This window comes from Lampetra fluviatilis, chromosome 24, assembly GCF_964198595.1.
Source record: "Lampetra fluviatilis chromosome 24, kcLamFluv1.1, whole genome shotgun sequence".
NCBI lineage: Eukaryota > Metazoa > Chordata > Hyperoartia > Petromyzontiformes > Petromyzontidae > Lampetra > Lampetra fluviatilis.
In genome coordinates this window covers 12,576,849-12,590,513 of record NC_136298.1, presented here as the reverse complement: position 1 = coordinate 12,590,513, position 13,665 = coordinate 12,576,849, and the positions used below count along the sequence as shown (strand labels likewise).

At 45.3% G+C, this 13,665-nt stretch overlaps 1 protein-coding gene across 1 annotated transcript in view; it reads right to left on the bottom strand.

Annotated features, from left to right (window-relative positions):
• Positions 1-13,665, bottom strand: part of LOC144941188 (phospholipid phosphatase 3-like) — a 33,465-nt gene extending 19,800 nt beyond the window's left edge. The window contains exon 1 of the mRNA XM_078867763.1: positions 13,386-13,665. Within this exon, the coding sequence (XP_078723889.1) occupies positions 13,386-13,527 (142 nt within the window). The 5' untranslated portion in view covers positions 13,528-13,665. The remainder of the gene's footprint in view (positions 1-13,385) is intronic.

The following is a 13,665-nucleotide window of genomic DNA, read 5'->3' as shown; positions in this document are numbered from 1 at the left end:
GCTAAGCCCCATGGAGCCTAGAGACACTTTTCCAGGAAGGGGCCTGCATTGGGATGTTTGTCCATTGAGAGGCATAACACTCACGAGGTCCGGATAGATGGGTGCATTAACCTGCTTACTCGACTTCTAGCTGCTAACGCTCTTGCAGCTTGGCGGGATTGAGTCTCGCCAATCTGCGTGAACCACCAGCACTTGCCTCCAAAGTTCACCACGCCCAGCCAAACTCGTTGCTAAGGTGGCAGACCCAGGGGCTGTGTGGTTGCCGAGAGGGGCTGTGTGGTTGCCGAGAGGGGCTGTGTGGTTGCCGAGAGGGGCTGTTTGGTTGCCGAGAGGGGTTGTGTCGGGTGATTTATGAGGGTGTTCACTGCTATGGAGATCACAGCCATGGTTACCATCTCTACCAACATGAATGGCTTATTTAATGTCAGTGCCCCGTGTTATTTGATGTCATAAGGGGCCGTCCATAAATGACGTCACGCACCTGGGGGGATGGGGGGGGTCAGACATTTGTGACAATGTGTGACGAGGAGGGGGGGGGGGTTGAGAAATGTGATGTCACATCAAAATGCGCAACTTTAAATAAATATAGAAAACAAGTTCGACCCATGCAGGTATTGTGACAAGTATTGCTGGCCGCATGATACTGGAATGTCTTATTATTATTAGTGTAGCAGCATAGAAGATCAGGGTGTCAAGTGATAACAAACATCGTTCAGTTTTAATGAAGTGAGTACTACTTTGTGGGAAGCGAAGAGTGGATTTTCTATGGATAGACTGGTCCCTGCCATGAGAATGATGGAATGTTCACGACTAGCTCAGAACCACTGACGTAGATGCCACTCTTTAAGCAGAGACTGCAACTTTTTGGAAAATCTTGTGGTCATACCTGTATGAGAATACCTTGGCTTTGCCTACAACTTCTACAAGATATTAACCAAAAGATATCGTATATTAGGTTTCTATTTGGCTGGACTGATGGTTCCAAAGCCAAAGGGAGGGAGATCCAGAATTAGAATTTGATTATGGCATGGTCCAGTACAGTGTGGCAGTCAGCACATGTGGAATTGAACCAGTTTGCAGCATCAATGGTGGATCCATTACCACAGCCACACATTGTTTTTGTGGAATGTTACCAAAGTGTGGTTTATGCTGTAGGCTGTGTGTAAAGGGCTCTGTGAAATTCACAAGAGTGTGTTACTGTGCACATAAATCGTGACTTACAAAGCTAAATGTTTTCAAAAGAGCTAAAGAAAAGCAAAGGAATTCGTATTCGCCACTGGAACAGAACAAAACAAAATTGAAAATATCTGGAGGATCCAGGAAGGGCAGCACGTCTCTGTTTGGCAACAGGGGTGAACAGAATGTGTTTACCAAATGTTCTCCACTCCTGATTGCAATAAAGTGTATTAAGTAAAAGCGTGGCAATATACTTGTGTATTTTTTCCCAATTATATCCATATTGTGTTTTTGGAAACATATCATTATTCAGACAATGATATTTGGAATGCTCCAAGAAAGCAGCGTGACATCACCCCCCATGTGACAGAAAGTCCTCTATGATAATTTGGAACTATTTCTACAATGCCTGAACATGTGTGTGATGTCCACTTGTGGTGGCACCCTCTCACGTGTCTTGCCTTAGAGATGTTCTAACAGGTGGATTCAAGGCACCAACACAGGATTTGCCAAAATGTGTGAAATCTCAAATGTATAGTTTTTAGTGGTTATTTGGTTTCTTGCTCAAACTGAGAACCCTGTGTAATCACAAGGTGGGTGGCTATCACGGGACCCAGGATCTGTGTTCAACTTTGTTTCCTGGCAATTATTGGCTCGATCAGCCACTCGGCCAACTGGCCATACTTCAGGTTAAAAGTGATTTTCTTCTCCGTGATATGCTCATAGGCAGAAGTGTTCTTAAATTCCAACATCTGGATGTCACTATTGTGCTCAGCGGGTTTCATCGCACAGAGCATGTAAACGAGCCCCTGTCTTTCCAAGAACAATCGTCCGTTATGTAGAGCCACTGAGAGGCCAGTGGTGCAGTAGCTGTGGACGCAGGCGCAGTGAGGATGGCACAGGAGCCAAGATGTGCGTAGCTCCACGCAATCACGCAACCTGAAAAGAGGTGCAATTTCAAAATAATTATGTAAGGGATAAACTACATTACTTTATTTTCCAGGTAAAGCCCACCAAGCTATTAGCTATTTTTGAGAGGCAACCTGGACACGCAAATCACCGAATAAGCGTGTTTATAAATGTGGAGGGAAAAACCGGAGGACCTGGAGAAAAATCAACACGACCACCATGGGGAGAGAGACACGCAAACTCCAAATATACAACAGGCATAGTCAGGGTTGGGATCGAGCCAACGACCTGCTGCTACCAGGCGAGGTAGATATCATCTCCTAGCCACCGCCAGTTGCATAAGCAATGGTTTGACACCTACAAGAAAGTGAATGGACCTCACAATCAGCAATATACCCTTTCATCACCGCCAGTATTCTCGGCTCTTCATTACTGTCAATTTAATTCAAACAAGACCCAGAAGGGATCATCCAGGCAGCTCCACTTCAAACTCCCATCCTTCCTGCACAACTTTCATGAATTCAGAACTACCCATCACAGAGACCGCTCTGGATTCGAGACATCTAAAACTAAGGAACTCACTTCCTACATGTGATTAATGAGTTTCCTGAAACGTAAAATCTACAGTGAATTCAAAACATATGCTAGCAAGCGGAGGATTTCTTGATTGTTCTCTTGGGAATCAGGGCATTTGTGTCTTGGAGTTTTTTAGACATCAGATTAACAGGCCCATTTCTCCAAAACAATGTTATATTTTAACGTCTCTGGGCATAAACACATTGTAAACAACCCTAACTGCAGTAATATACAGCACACACACCTATGAAGTCTGTGGTTTAGCCTAAACACACATTGCTCAAAATATGCACACAATTACACACGCACAAAAGACAAAGACCGCCGTGTCGCCTTAAGAGACTGTAGGGGCAAGTGCTGTTAGCGAGCACCTACGAAGGCCGGCACGGCACACGAGGGGGTCGATGAACAGCACCACGCCCGGCCGCCTTTGTCTCCCGAGTGGCGATGACCGCACCAGGGATGAGGGAGGACCAGTTCAGGTAATCGTCACTGGTGTTGGCCATGAGCGGGAATCACACTGGTTGGCGGGTTCATAGCGCGGCGTGCTAACCACGATCCTACCACTCCCCGCATACACCTTGAAAACACACACTCATAGATAACACAGTAGACACACAGTAGACACACAAAATGTAAACTCACCATGTTTGCATTAATGCCTAAACAATGCTTAGTAAGATGTGGATACATGTATCCACGACGTGTATAAGTATGCAGTATTTTAAGTCTCTCCCAACTGCTTTAGACCGTACCCCAAGACTCACTCAGCACTGGTGGCTGATATCGTCAATTATTTTCCTCTCTGAACGATTCAACACAAGCCAAGATGTCTTCCAGCTCAACCAAACAACAGGACAGAGCCCATCTGCTTTGGCAGTACAAAATCAATTGTGAACATTTCACATTACTATGGCAGATTCCTGGCTCTGCAGTAATTTCCTAAAAAGTGTTAGAACTTTATCAATTCCAGAGGGATGATGGATGTATTGACCAGACAGCCAATAATTGATCTCACAAGTTTGGGTACATAACAGGGATTAAATTATTATAAACAGCGATGACGCATCGCCGCATTGAACTGTTGTACAATAACGGATGGACTTTCCGCCAGTACTTGTCATCAGTTTATAATGCTGCAGTTTAAAAAACTTGTTTCAATTCCTTAAAAAAAACAAAGTGAAAATCTACTTTCCAAAAACAAAAAGGAGAACTGGATTTGACCCTTCGCTCAATAACTACATCACATGACTGTAACCATTTCACTAACGTACTTGCTGGTGACTGTAATATTAATGGAGATACCTTAATCCAGCTTTAGAAAGACGCTAGAGGTGATGAATAGTAATGTTTGTCACAGAAAATGTGCGAGTGTAACATGGAGCGTCAACGAAAGGCATGTACTGTAATGATTCACCCCCCTCCATAAATTTGATGAAATGCCATCATTTGTGGTCGCGGTTGAAGAATCGATTCTTTCCATCTTGTTTAAACATTTCTCGGTCTTTTTTTCTCATGTGTGCAGTGTTGTTCGTTCCATTAGCCTTAATGTAACAGCATATGTCCATACCAGTTGCGTAAATCATATACAGTATAACAGTCTTCCACGCCCCATGTGTGTACAGCACGAGTATACGGATCGATTTGAGTCGATGCATCGTTACAATGCCTCGTCGTCAACTCTACGTTTCTTCAAGCCGCCTTAAGTGCTCACAACTCCTTGAATGTGAAGGTGTGCCAAACAGGACATCATCAGCATCACACATTGGAGATGCCGATGGTGATGGTGTCGGAAGATGTGGTCGAGTGGATCTGAAGTGAGAGAGCCGAGTCTACATCCCCAAGAACCTGAGCTCAAATGCAGACACAGGCGTACGAGATTAAACTTGGTGTCTCGAGCGTAGGCAGTTTATTGTATCGACCTGGTGGTCACCAATGACCAGAGGTGGGACAAAGTCATTGTTATGCAAGTCCAAGTCGAGTCGCAAGTCATCAAATTCATGACTCGAGTCTGACTCGAGTCCAAGTCACATGACTCGAGTCCACATCTCAGAGGTGGGACAAAGTCATTGTTATGCAAGTCCAAGTCGAGTCGCAAGTCATCAAATTCATGACTCGAGTCTGACTCGAGTCCAAGTCACATGACTCGAGTCCACACCTCTGCCAATGACTGCACCTACAAAACATTAGAGTACATTGAAATCTGGTTTCACTTAAAACGGTTCAATTCCAGCTGTGATAAACCGCTGATTTTTACAGGCATGCAACATAAAACAATTACATAGCAGAGGATGTAGGAAAGTTAGTGTAAAGATATAAATGCCACTTTGTAAAGTTCTGAAAATGCACTCTTGCACATCCACCATTCTCAGACACGTGGACCACACCGAGCTGTACAATTTTGAAATAAAATATTTGTTGCGATTACACGAAACACCACAATAACAGATTCAGTCAAAGTCGCATAACAGACCTGTACGAGCAATAACTCAACTTATTCATACTACTAGCTTCAAATGTAGAACTATTTGGGTCTTTCGGAAAAGTCACATAGATAGAAAAATAATTTTAAAAATCACGACGTTGCGATCGCAACACAAGCAATCGTCCTCAGCTGAAAATCTTCATGTTGTACCACAACCAAATTTAATTACTGCTCTCTTCTGGAACTTTGCACCCTTCACAACAGTGTCTACAGCACCTAGTATGCACTGTTGGTCATTTGTAGAAGAGTTAATCACACTTGTCCCTCTGACATTTTCTGAAAACTTGTCTATGTTACAAACAGCGGGGAAAAACTCTGCCAATGTTTTGTAACACTGAATGTATGTGAGATTTCTCCCCTAGGCCCCATCAGTGATTCTTGTCATGACAGGACCTAGTAGAGACATTCCCATACGGGATGCACTGCAATCATCAAATACTCTGGGTTTGTCGGTAAAGTCACGTAGATTGTGATTTTTTTTTTCGATCTACGTGACTTTACCGAAAGACCCACATAGTATGAATTCCTGCAGTCACGAAAGCTTTAAGTCAAGATTCAACTCATTCAATTGAAAAAACTGGCCTCTTAAGATGTCATCGAAATTGCAATTCTCAGCAGTTTGTTCAGAGCCATTTGAAGTGACAAGGAAGCTCACTTTATCTTATTGGCTTCAAGCAGTTTTTATTTGTATTTTCACCAAACACTGTACATGAGTATTTTGCTATCAGCATGTAGCTAAAGATGAAACATTTGAGCTTGTCCACAGAGAGATAACTTCTAGATTTGGTTGGAAACTTTTTTTCTTTCTCTCTACCTAGACAGCCTCCATAACCAGACGGCCTATCAATATCATCTTTGTCTAGAAAAAAGATATGGACTTCTCTTCAAAACTGGCAACATTTTAAATTACTAACATTTTCTGGTTTGAAGAAAATATAAAAAAGCAACCATTAAAATCATATTCATGTAAAATTATACCCACGTACTAAATCCTTTCAGATGATCAGTAGGACTCTTAAAGTATGAATTTACTTCAAGTTCGTGAGTTATTCATGATTGTGTGCCTGCCAAGCACACATTTAAAAGCCAAGGATACTGTAAACCAGTTACATCGCAAGAGGAAAGCCATTAACACGATTTTACACTGTCCAACATCTCATTCATATTTGCTGAATTGTCTGTGTGCAATGTCATTTGAGATCCCTACTGTATATCAGAGTCAACCCAATGTATATTTGTGATGTGTACGTTGTAGACAGAATTTCAAAACCTAAACAACCAAACTAAGATATACAGTACTTCGGATCTTAGGTTGAAGAATATCTGGGACCGGCTTAAAATGCATGCGACCCAGAAGACCCATACACCTATTTGAGGATCTCCATCACACAACCTCCAGGCGACATTCTCTACTCTAGAGCCAGGCCTTGACGATGAAGGACAGAGAGCAGTTGCCAAAAATAACTTCATTGCCAACAAACCTTGACATGGTCGGCAGCGTAGACTTCCAACAACAAGAACAAATTACGGAGAACAAAACAATAACCCACATAAGCAAAACAACCCTTTAATCCACTCATTTATTGAAACTTAAAACAACTATTTAAGGGTTTGCAAAAAATGTGAACTGTGGTGCTGTGGGTCTAACATTATTGACAGCCCCGTGCCCTCTGGCTCATCCGTGCACAAAGTAGCATTTGGTTTTCCAGGTCTTGCCTTGCTGACCACACTCGTTGCCTGCGATATTTGTACCAGAGGTCGCAACCGGGTACCCGATACCCGTACCCTACCCGTACCCGGCCGGGTAGGGTACAGGTACGGCCGGGTACGGGTACCCGTTTGCGACCTGGTGCGGCCGGGAACGGGTACGGGTAAGGAATCAAAACCCGTTTGCGACCTCTGATTTGTACCAGGTTATTTATTATTCCGGAGGCAGTTTAACAACGAGGTTAACAGACTTCAAGATGGCAAGTGCAGACATTACAAGGGACTGCATATGGTGGGATAGGTTCTGGCATTTAAATAATGATGCATAATCCTCCCTGTGCTGTCAAATACGCACACACAATAAAAGGAAAATGGTACCATAATAGTCAAATGTCCTCGCTCTCAGCATTCACACCTGACCAATGGGTCATGGACGTTTGTAATGCCACTTAAAGATCTGATACAAATGTTTTAAATTGCTGTATATATCATCGTGTTTATTGCCACTTTAAAATCCAAACCTTAAGTTTGAAAATGCATGATACACTGTCGTTTACAAACCCCTGTACAATAAGATTATCTTTTTGGTTGCTTCAACAAATTATAAGGTAAAAACGGGTCTGCCCTATGTTAAAAGTTAATCAGATTACATCTATGTCGTATGTATTACAGATTAGCGTAATGTTTCTCTTTACAAGCATCAGCCGGCAACGTTGTTGGCCTGCTTTCAACTGCACTGCTTCTCATGTGGCCGCCTCCTTCGCCAAAGCCACCAGCAGCAGCGTGCCCTTGCTGTTGCTGATGAGCAGGATTCAGGGCGAGAATCTCAACTTAAGTTGAAACAGCGCGTGGCAAATTCGCTGTAACTAAGCCATTGCAAGGTCCAGTGGCTAAAGAAAATAAACACGAACTTTGGCAGTGCGACCATTTGGACTTACTAAGATGGGAAGTGGCCAACTCAAGGGAAACTCATTACAGCATTAAGATCATTAGCACCAGATGAAATGAACCTAAGGCATACCTGTCAACCCATTATCAGTGCCCTATCTTATCACAGACCATTTCAGATCTTATTGATCATCCAGTGCCCCTTACACATCTCAAAGTTCGTCCTACAAAGAGCCATCACAAGGGAGAAACACAAACAAATAGACAAAAACATGTTTTTCCCTCCTCTACAAGAATACGGGTAACCCGTATAGGTTGACGATTTCACAAATTGTCTGTGCTGCACAATGAAAAACACTGCCAATTCAAATGAGCCAGGAAAGTGAATACAAATTCCATCATCGAAGGTGGACAAACCGGTTCAACTCCCTCGGGGAATACCGCTTTCAACTGGACCCGCCACACACGTGCACACAAGCTACACTCTTCTCGAACAATCCAGTCCAGAGAGAAATAAGTTAAATGAAGACATCCCACGGATATATCATTGTTAACCCTTGACGATTAGTGCGCAGCAATCCCATTGTGAGTGTGGGTGTGATGTGTGTTGGTGTGTTGGTGTGATGAGTGTGTGGGTGTGATGAGTGTGTACCATGTAGTTACGTGTGCAGTATGGGAGCAGTGCAGGCGTGTACTAAGTGTAGTGTGTAGTGTGGTGTGTGTGTGGTGTGTGTGGTGCATGTGTAGTGTGGTGTGTAGTGTGTGTGCACTAAGTGTAGTGTGTGTGTACTAAGTGTAGTGTGTGTGGTGTGTGTGTAGTGTGTGTGTGTACTAAGTGTAGTGTGTGTGGTGTGTGTGTGTAGTGTGTGTGGTGTGTGTGGTGTGTGTGTGTACTAAGTGTAGTGTGTAGTGTGTGTGTGTACTAAGTGTAGTGTGTGTGTGTACTAAGTGTAGTGTGTGTGGTGTGTGTGTAGTGTGTGTGTGTACTAAGTGTAGTGTGTGTGGTGTGTGTGTGTGTAGTGTGTGTGGTGTGTGTGGTGTGTGTGTGTACTAAGTGTAGTGTGTGTGGTGTGTGTGTAGTGTGTGTGTGTACTAAGTGTAGTGTGTGTGTGTACTAAGTGTAGTGTGTGTGTGTACTAAGTGTAGTGTGTGTAGTGTGTGTGTAGTGTGTGTGTGTACTAAGTGTAGTGTGTGTGGTGTGTGTGTAGTGTGTGTGTGTAGTGTGTGTGTGTACTAAGTGTAGTGTGTGTGGTGTGTGTGTAGTGTGTGTGTGTAGTGTGTGTGGTGAGTGTGTAGTGTGTGTGTGGTGTGTGGTGTGTGTACTAAGTGTAGTGTGTGTGGTGTGTGTGTAGTGTGTGTGTATACTAAGTGTAGTGTGTGTGGTGTGTGTGTAGTGTGTGTGTGTAGTGTGTGTGTGTAGTGTGTGTGTGTAGTGTGTGTGTAGTGTGTGTGTAGTGTGTGTGTGTACTAAGTGTAGTGTGTGTAGTGTGTGTGTGTAGTGTGTGTGTGTAGTGTGTGTGTGTAGTGTGTGTGTGTACTAAGTGTAGTGTGTGTAGTGTGTGTGGTGTGTGTGTAGTGTGTGTGTGTAGTGTGTGTGTAGTGTGTGTGTATAGTGTGTGTGTGTAGTGTGTGTGTGTACTAAGTATAGTGTGTGTAGTGTGTGTGTGTAGTGTGTGTGTGTAGTGTGTGTGTGTAGTGTGTGTGTGTGTACTAAGTGTAGTGTGTGTAGTGTGTGTGTGTAGTGTGTGTGTGTAGTGTGTGTGTGTAGTGTGTGTGTGTACTAAGTGTAGTGTGTGTAGTGTGTGTGTGTACTAAGTGTAGTGTGTGTAGTGTGTGTGTGTAGTGTGTGTGTGTAGTGTGTGTGTGTAGTGTGTGTGTGTAGTGTGTGTGTGTAGTGTGTGTGTGTACTAAGTGTGGTGTGTGTGGTGTGTGTGTAGTGTGTGTGTGTAGTGTGTGTGTAGTGTGTGTGTGTACTAAGTGTAGTGTGTGTGTAGTGTGTGTAGTGTGTGTGTGTGTACTAAGTGTAGTGTGTGTGGTGTGTGTGTAGTGTGTGTGTGTACTAAGTGTAGTGTGTGTAGTGTGTGTGTGTAGTGTGTGTGTGTAGTGTGTGTAGTGTGTGTGTGTAGTGTGTGTGTGTACTAAGTGTAGTGTGTGTAGTGTGTGTGTGTAGTGTGTGTGTGTAGTGTGTGTGTGTAGTGTGTGTGTGTGTAGTGTGTGTGTGTAGTGTGTGTGTGTACTAAGTGTAGTGTGTGTAGTGTGTGTGGTGTGTGTGTAGTGTGTGTGTGTAGTGTGTGTGTGTAGTGTGTGTAGTGTGTGTGTGTAGTGTGTGTGTGTAGTGTGTGTGTGTACTAAGTGTAGTGTGTGTAGTGTGTGTGTGTAGTGTGTGTGTGTAGTGTGTGTGTGTAGTGTGTGTGTGTAGTTTGTGTGTGTAGTGTGTGTGTGTACTAAGTGTAGTGTGTGTGTGTAGTGTGTGTGTGTAGTGTGTGTGTGTAGTGTGTGTGTGTAGTGTGTGTGTGTAGTGTGTGTGTGTACTAAGTGTAGTGTGTGTAGTGTGTGTGTGTGGTGTGTGTGTAGTGTGTGTGTGTACTAAGTGTAGTGTGTGTGTGTAGTGTGTGTGTGTAGTGTGTGTGTGTAGTGTGTGTGTGTAGTGTGTGTGTGTAGTGTGTGTGTGTAGTGTGTGTGTGTAGTGTGTGTGTGTAGTGTGTGTGTAGTGTGTGTGTGTAGTGTGTGTACTAAGTGTAGTGTGTGTAGTGTGTGTGGTGTGTGTGTAGTGTGTGTGTGTAGTGTGTGTGTGTGTGTAGTGTGTGTGTGTAGTGTGTGTAGTGTGTGTGTGTAGTGTGTGTGTGTAGTGTGTGTGTGTAGTGTGTGTGTGTACTAAGTGTAGTGTGTGTAGTGTGTGTGTGTAGTGTGTGTGTGTAGTGTGTGTGTGTAGTGTGTGTGTGTAGTGTGTGTGTGTAGTGTGTGTGTGTACTAAGTGTAGTGTGTGTAGTGTGTGTAGTGTGTGTGTGTAGTGTGTGTAGTGTGTGTGTGTACTAAGTGTAGTGTGTGTAGTGTGTGTGTGTGTACTAAGTGTAGTGTGTGTAGTGTGTGTGTAGTGTGTGTGTGTAGTGTGTGTGTGTAGTGTGTGTGTGTGGTGTGTGTGTAGTGTGTGTGTGTAGTGTGTGTGTGTAGTGTGTGTGGTGTGTGTGTAGTGTGTGTGTGTAGTGTGTGTAGTGTGTGTGTGTAGTGTGTGTGTGTAGTGTGTGTGTGTAGTGTGTGTGTGTGTAGTGTGTGTGTGTACTAAGTGTAGTGTGTGTGTGTAGTGTGTGTGTGTAGTGTGTGTGTGTAGTGTGTGTGTGTAGTGTGTGTGTACTAAGTGTAGTGTGTGTAGTAGTATGTGTAGTGTGTGTGTGTAGTGTGTGTGTGTAGTGTGTGTGTGTACTAAGTGTAGTGTGTGTAGTGTGTGTGTGTGTACTAAGTGTAGTGTGTGTAGTGTGTGTGTAGTGTGTGTGTGTAGTGTGTGTGTGTAGTGTGTGTGTGTGGTGTGTGTGTAGTGTGTGTGTGGTGTGTGTGTAGTGTGTGTGGTGTGTGTGTACTAAGTGTAGTGTGTGTAGTGTGTGTGTGTAGTGTGTGTGTAGTGTGTGTGTGTAGTGTGTGTGTGTAGTGTGTGTGTACTAAGTGTAGTGTGTGTAGTGTGTGTGTGTACTAAGTATAGTGTGTGTAGTGTGTGTGTGTAGTGTGTGTGTGTAGTGTGTGTGTGGTGTGTGTGTAGTGTGTGTGGTGTGTGTGTGTAGTGTGTGTGTGTAGTGTGTGTGTGGTGTGTGTGTAGTGTGTGTGTGTAGTGTGTGTGTGTAGTGTGTGTGTGGTGTGTGTGTAGTGTGTGTGGTGTGTGTGTGTAGTGTGTGTGTGGTGTGTGTGTAGTGTGTGTGTAGTGTGTGTGTGTAGTGTGTGTGTGTAGTGTGTGTGTGTACTAAGTGTAGTGTGTGTAGTGTGTGTGTGTACTAAGTATAGTGTGTGTAGTGTGTGTGTGTAGTGTGTGTAGTGTGTGTGTGGTGTGTGTGTAGTGTGTGTGGTGTGTGGATGTATCTATGGGCAGCGGTGGTGCCGCTGTTAGCGCTACGCTGCGCTACGAACCCGGCCACCCGAGTTCGATTCCCGCTCTCGGTCAACACCATCAGTGACGATAATCTGAACCGGTTTTGGGCCTCCCCTGGGTCGACTCAGCCTCAAATGAGTACCTGGTGTGGTGTGTAAACAACACCATTGGGGAGACAAAGGCGGCCGGGCGTGGTGCTGGCCACCCATACCGACCTCCATTGGTGCTCGCTAACAGCACTTGCCCCACCAGTCTGTTAAGGCTACACGGGGGATCTTTGTCTTTGTATCCATGCATACGGTGTGCATGTGTGTGGGGTTATATTATGCATGTGGGTGTACACTGTGTGTGGGTTGTACCAAGTACGTCTCTTTGTTGAACGTTGTGCGTGTTGTGTGTCTATACAGGTACACGTCTATACAGGTACACGTGTTGTGTGTGTCTCTATGCAGGTACACGTGTTGTGTGTGTGTCTCTATGCAGGTACACGTGTGTGTGTCTATACAGGTACACGTGTTGTGTGTGTGTCTCTATGCAGGTACACGTGTGTGTGTCTATACAGGTACACGTGTTGTGTGTCTATACAGGTACACGTGTTGTGTGTGTATACAGGTACACGTGTGTGTATACAGGTACACGTGTGCGTGGTACACGTGTGACCGTGCGGGTGTTCTGTGTCCAGTGCAGGGAGATTGCACGCGTGCTTGTGGACTGTACAGGACTGTACCTACCCTGTGTGTGTGGGTACCGTGGTGTGGTGGTGTGCGGTGATGTGTGGGTGTGAAGGGTGTGTGTGTGTGTGTGTGGTGTGTGTGTGGTGTGTGTGTGTGTGGTGGGGAGCGGTGGTGTAGTGGTTAGCGCTACGCTGCGCTACGAACCTGGGCGACCCCAGTTCGATTCCTGCTCACGGCCAACACCAGTGACGATTATCTGAACCGGACCTGGGCCTCCCCTAGGTCGACTCAGCCTCAAATGAGTACCTGGTGCGGTGTGTAAACATCGCCACTGGGGAGACAAAGGCGGTCGGGCGTGGTGCTGGCCACCACCCGTTCGTGTACCGTGTCGGCCTTCATAGGTGCTCGCTAATAGCACTTGCCCCTACAGTCCGTTAAGGCTATATGGGGGATCTTTGTTGTGTCTGCGTGTCTGTGTGTGTCTGTGTGTGTGTGTGTCTGTGTGTGTGCCGTCGTGCACAGTACACGCGGCTGTCCTGTCTGTGTGAGCACTTGTGTGCACTGCGTTACACACTGCAGTATCCCATAGTATGCACCGTGTGCTATATATAGAGTGTATCCTGCATTGTTAGTGTGTGTCCAATACAAGTACTGTACGCTATTGTGTTTTTACGTAGTGTATATCTTCACGCAGTGTATATGCACGTTCATTTGACACCACCCCTGTGTGTATACACCCTGTAGTGTAATGCGTAAGTAAGGAACAGCTATTGAACAATCTTATATATAAACGTGTACCGGATGCATTCATTTCACACGAGCGACCATTGTGTACGTATCCGGTGTCGTGCTTGTGTCCTGCTGCCAGTGCGTGCGGCAGCAGGTGTGGTCTCACCCAGCAGCAGACAGAGCATGTCAATGGCCACGCAGCCCATGCCCAGGGGGTCTCCCGTCACCCACGCCATGCCTCCTCCCGGTGCACGGCTGCTCCGCTCGTCCTCTCTGCTGCTCGCCCTCGCGTATTTTAACTCGAACATGACACCACACCACCACACCAGCACGGGGATCTCCTCCTCCTCCTCACCACCACCTCCCCCACCGCTGCCAGCAGCCACTCCCTCGGGCACACGCCCTCCGTGTGCTGCTATCCACCGCCCTCCTCCTCCTCACTCTCA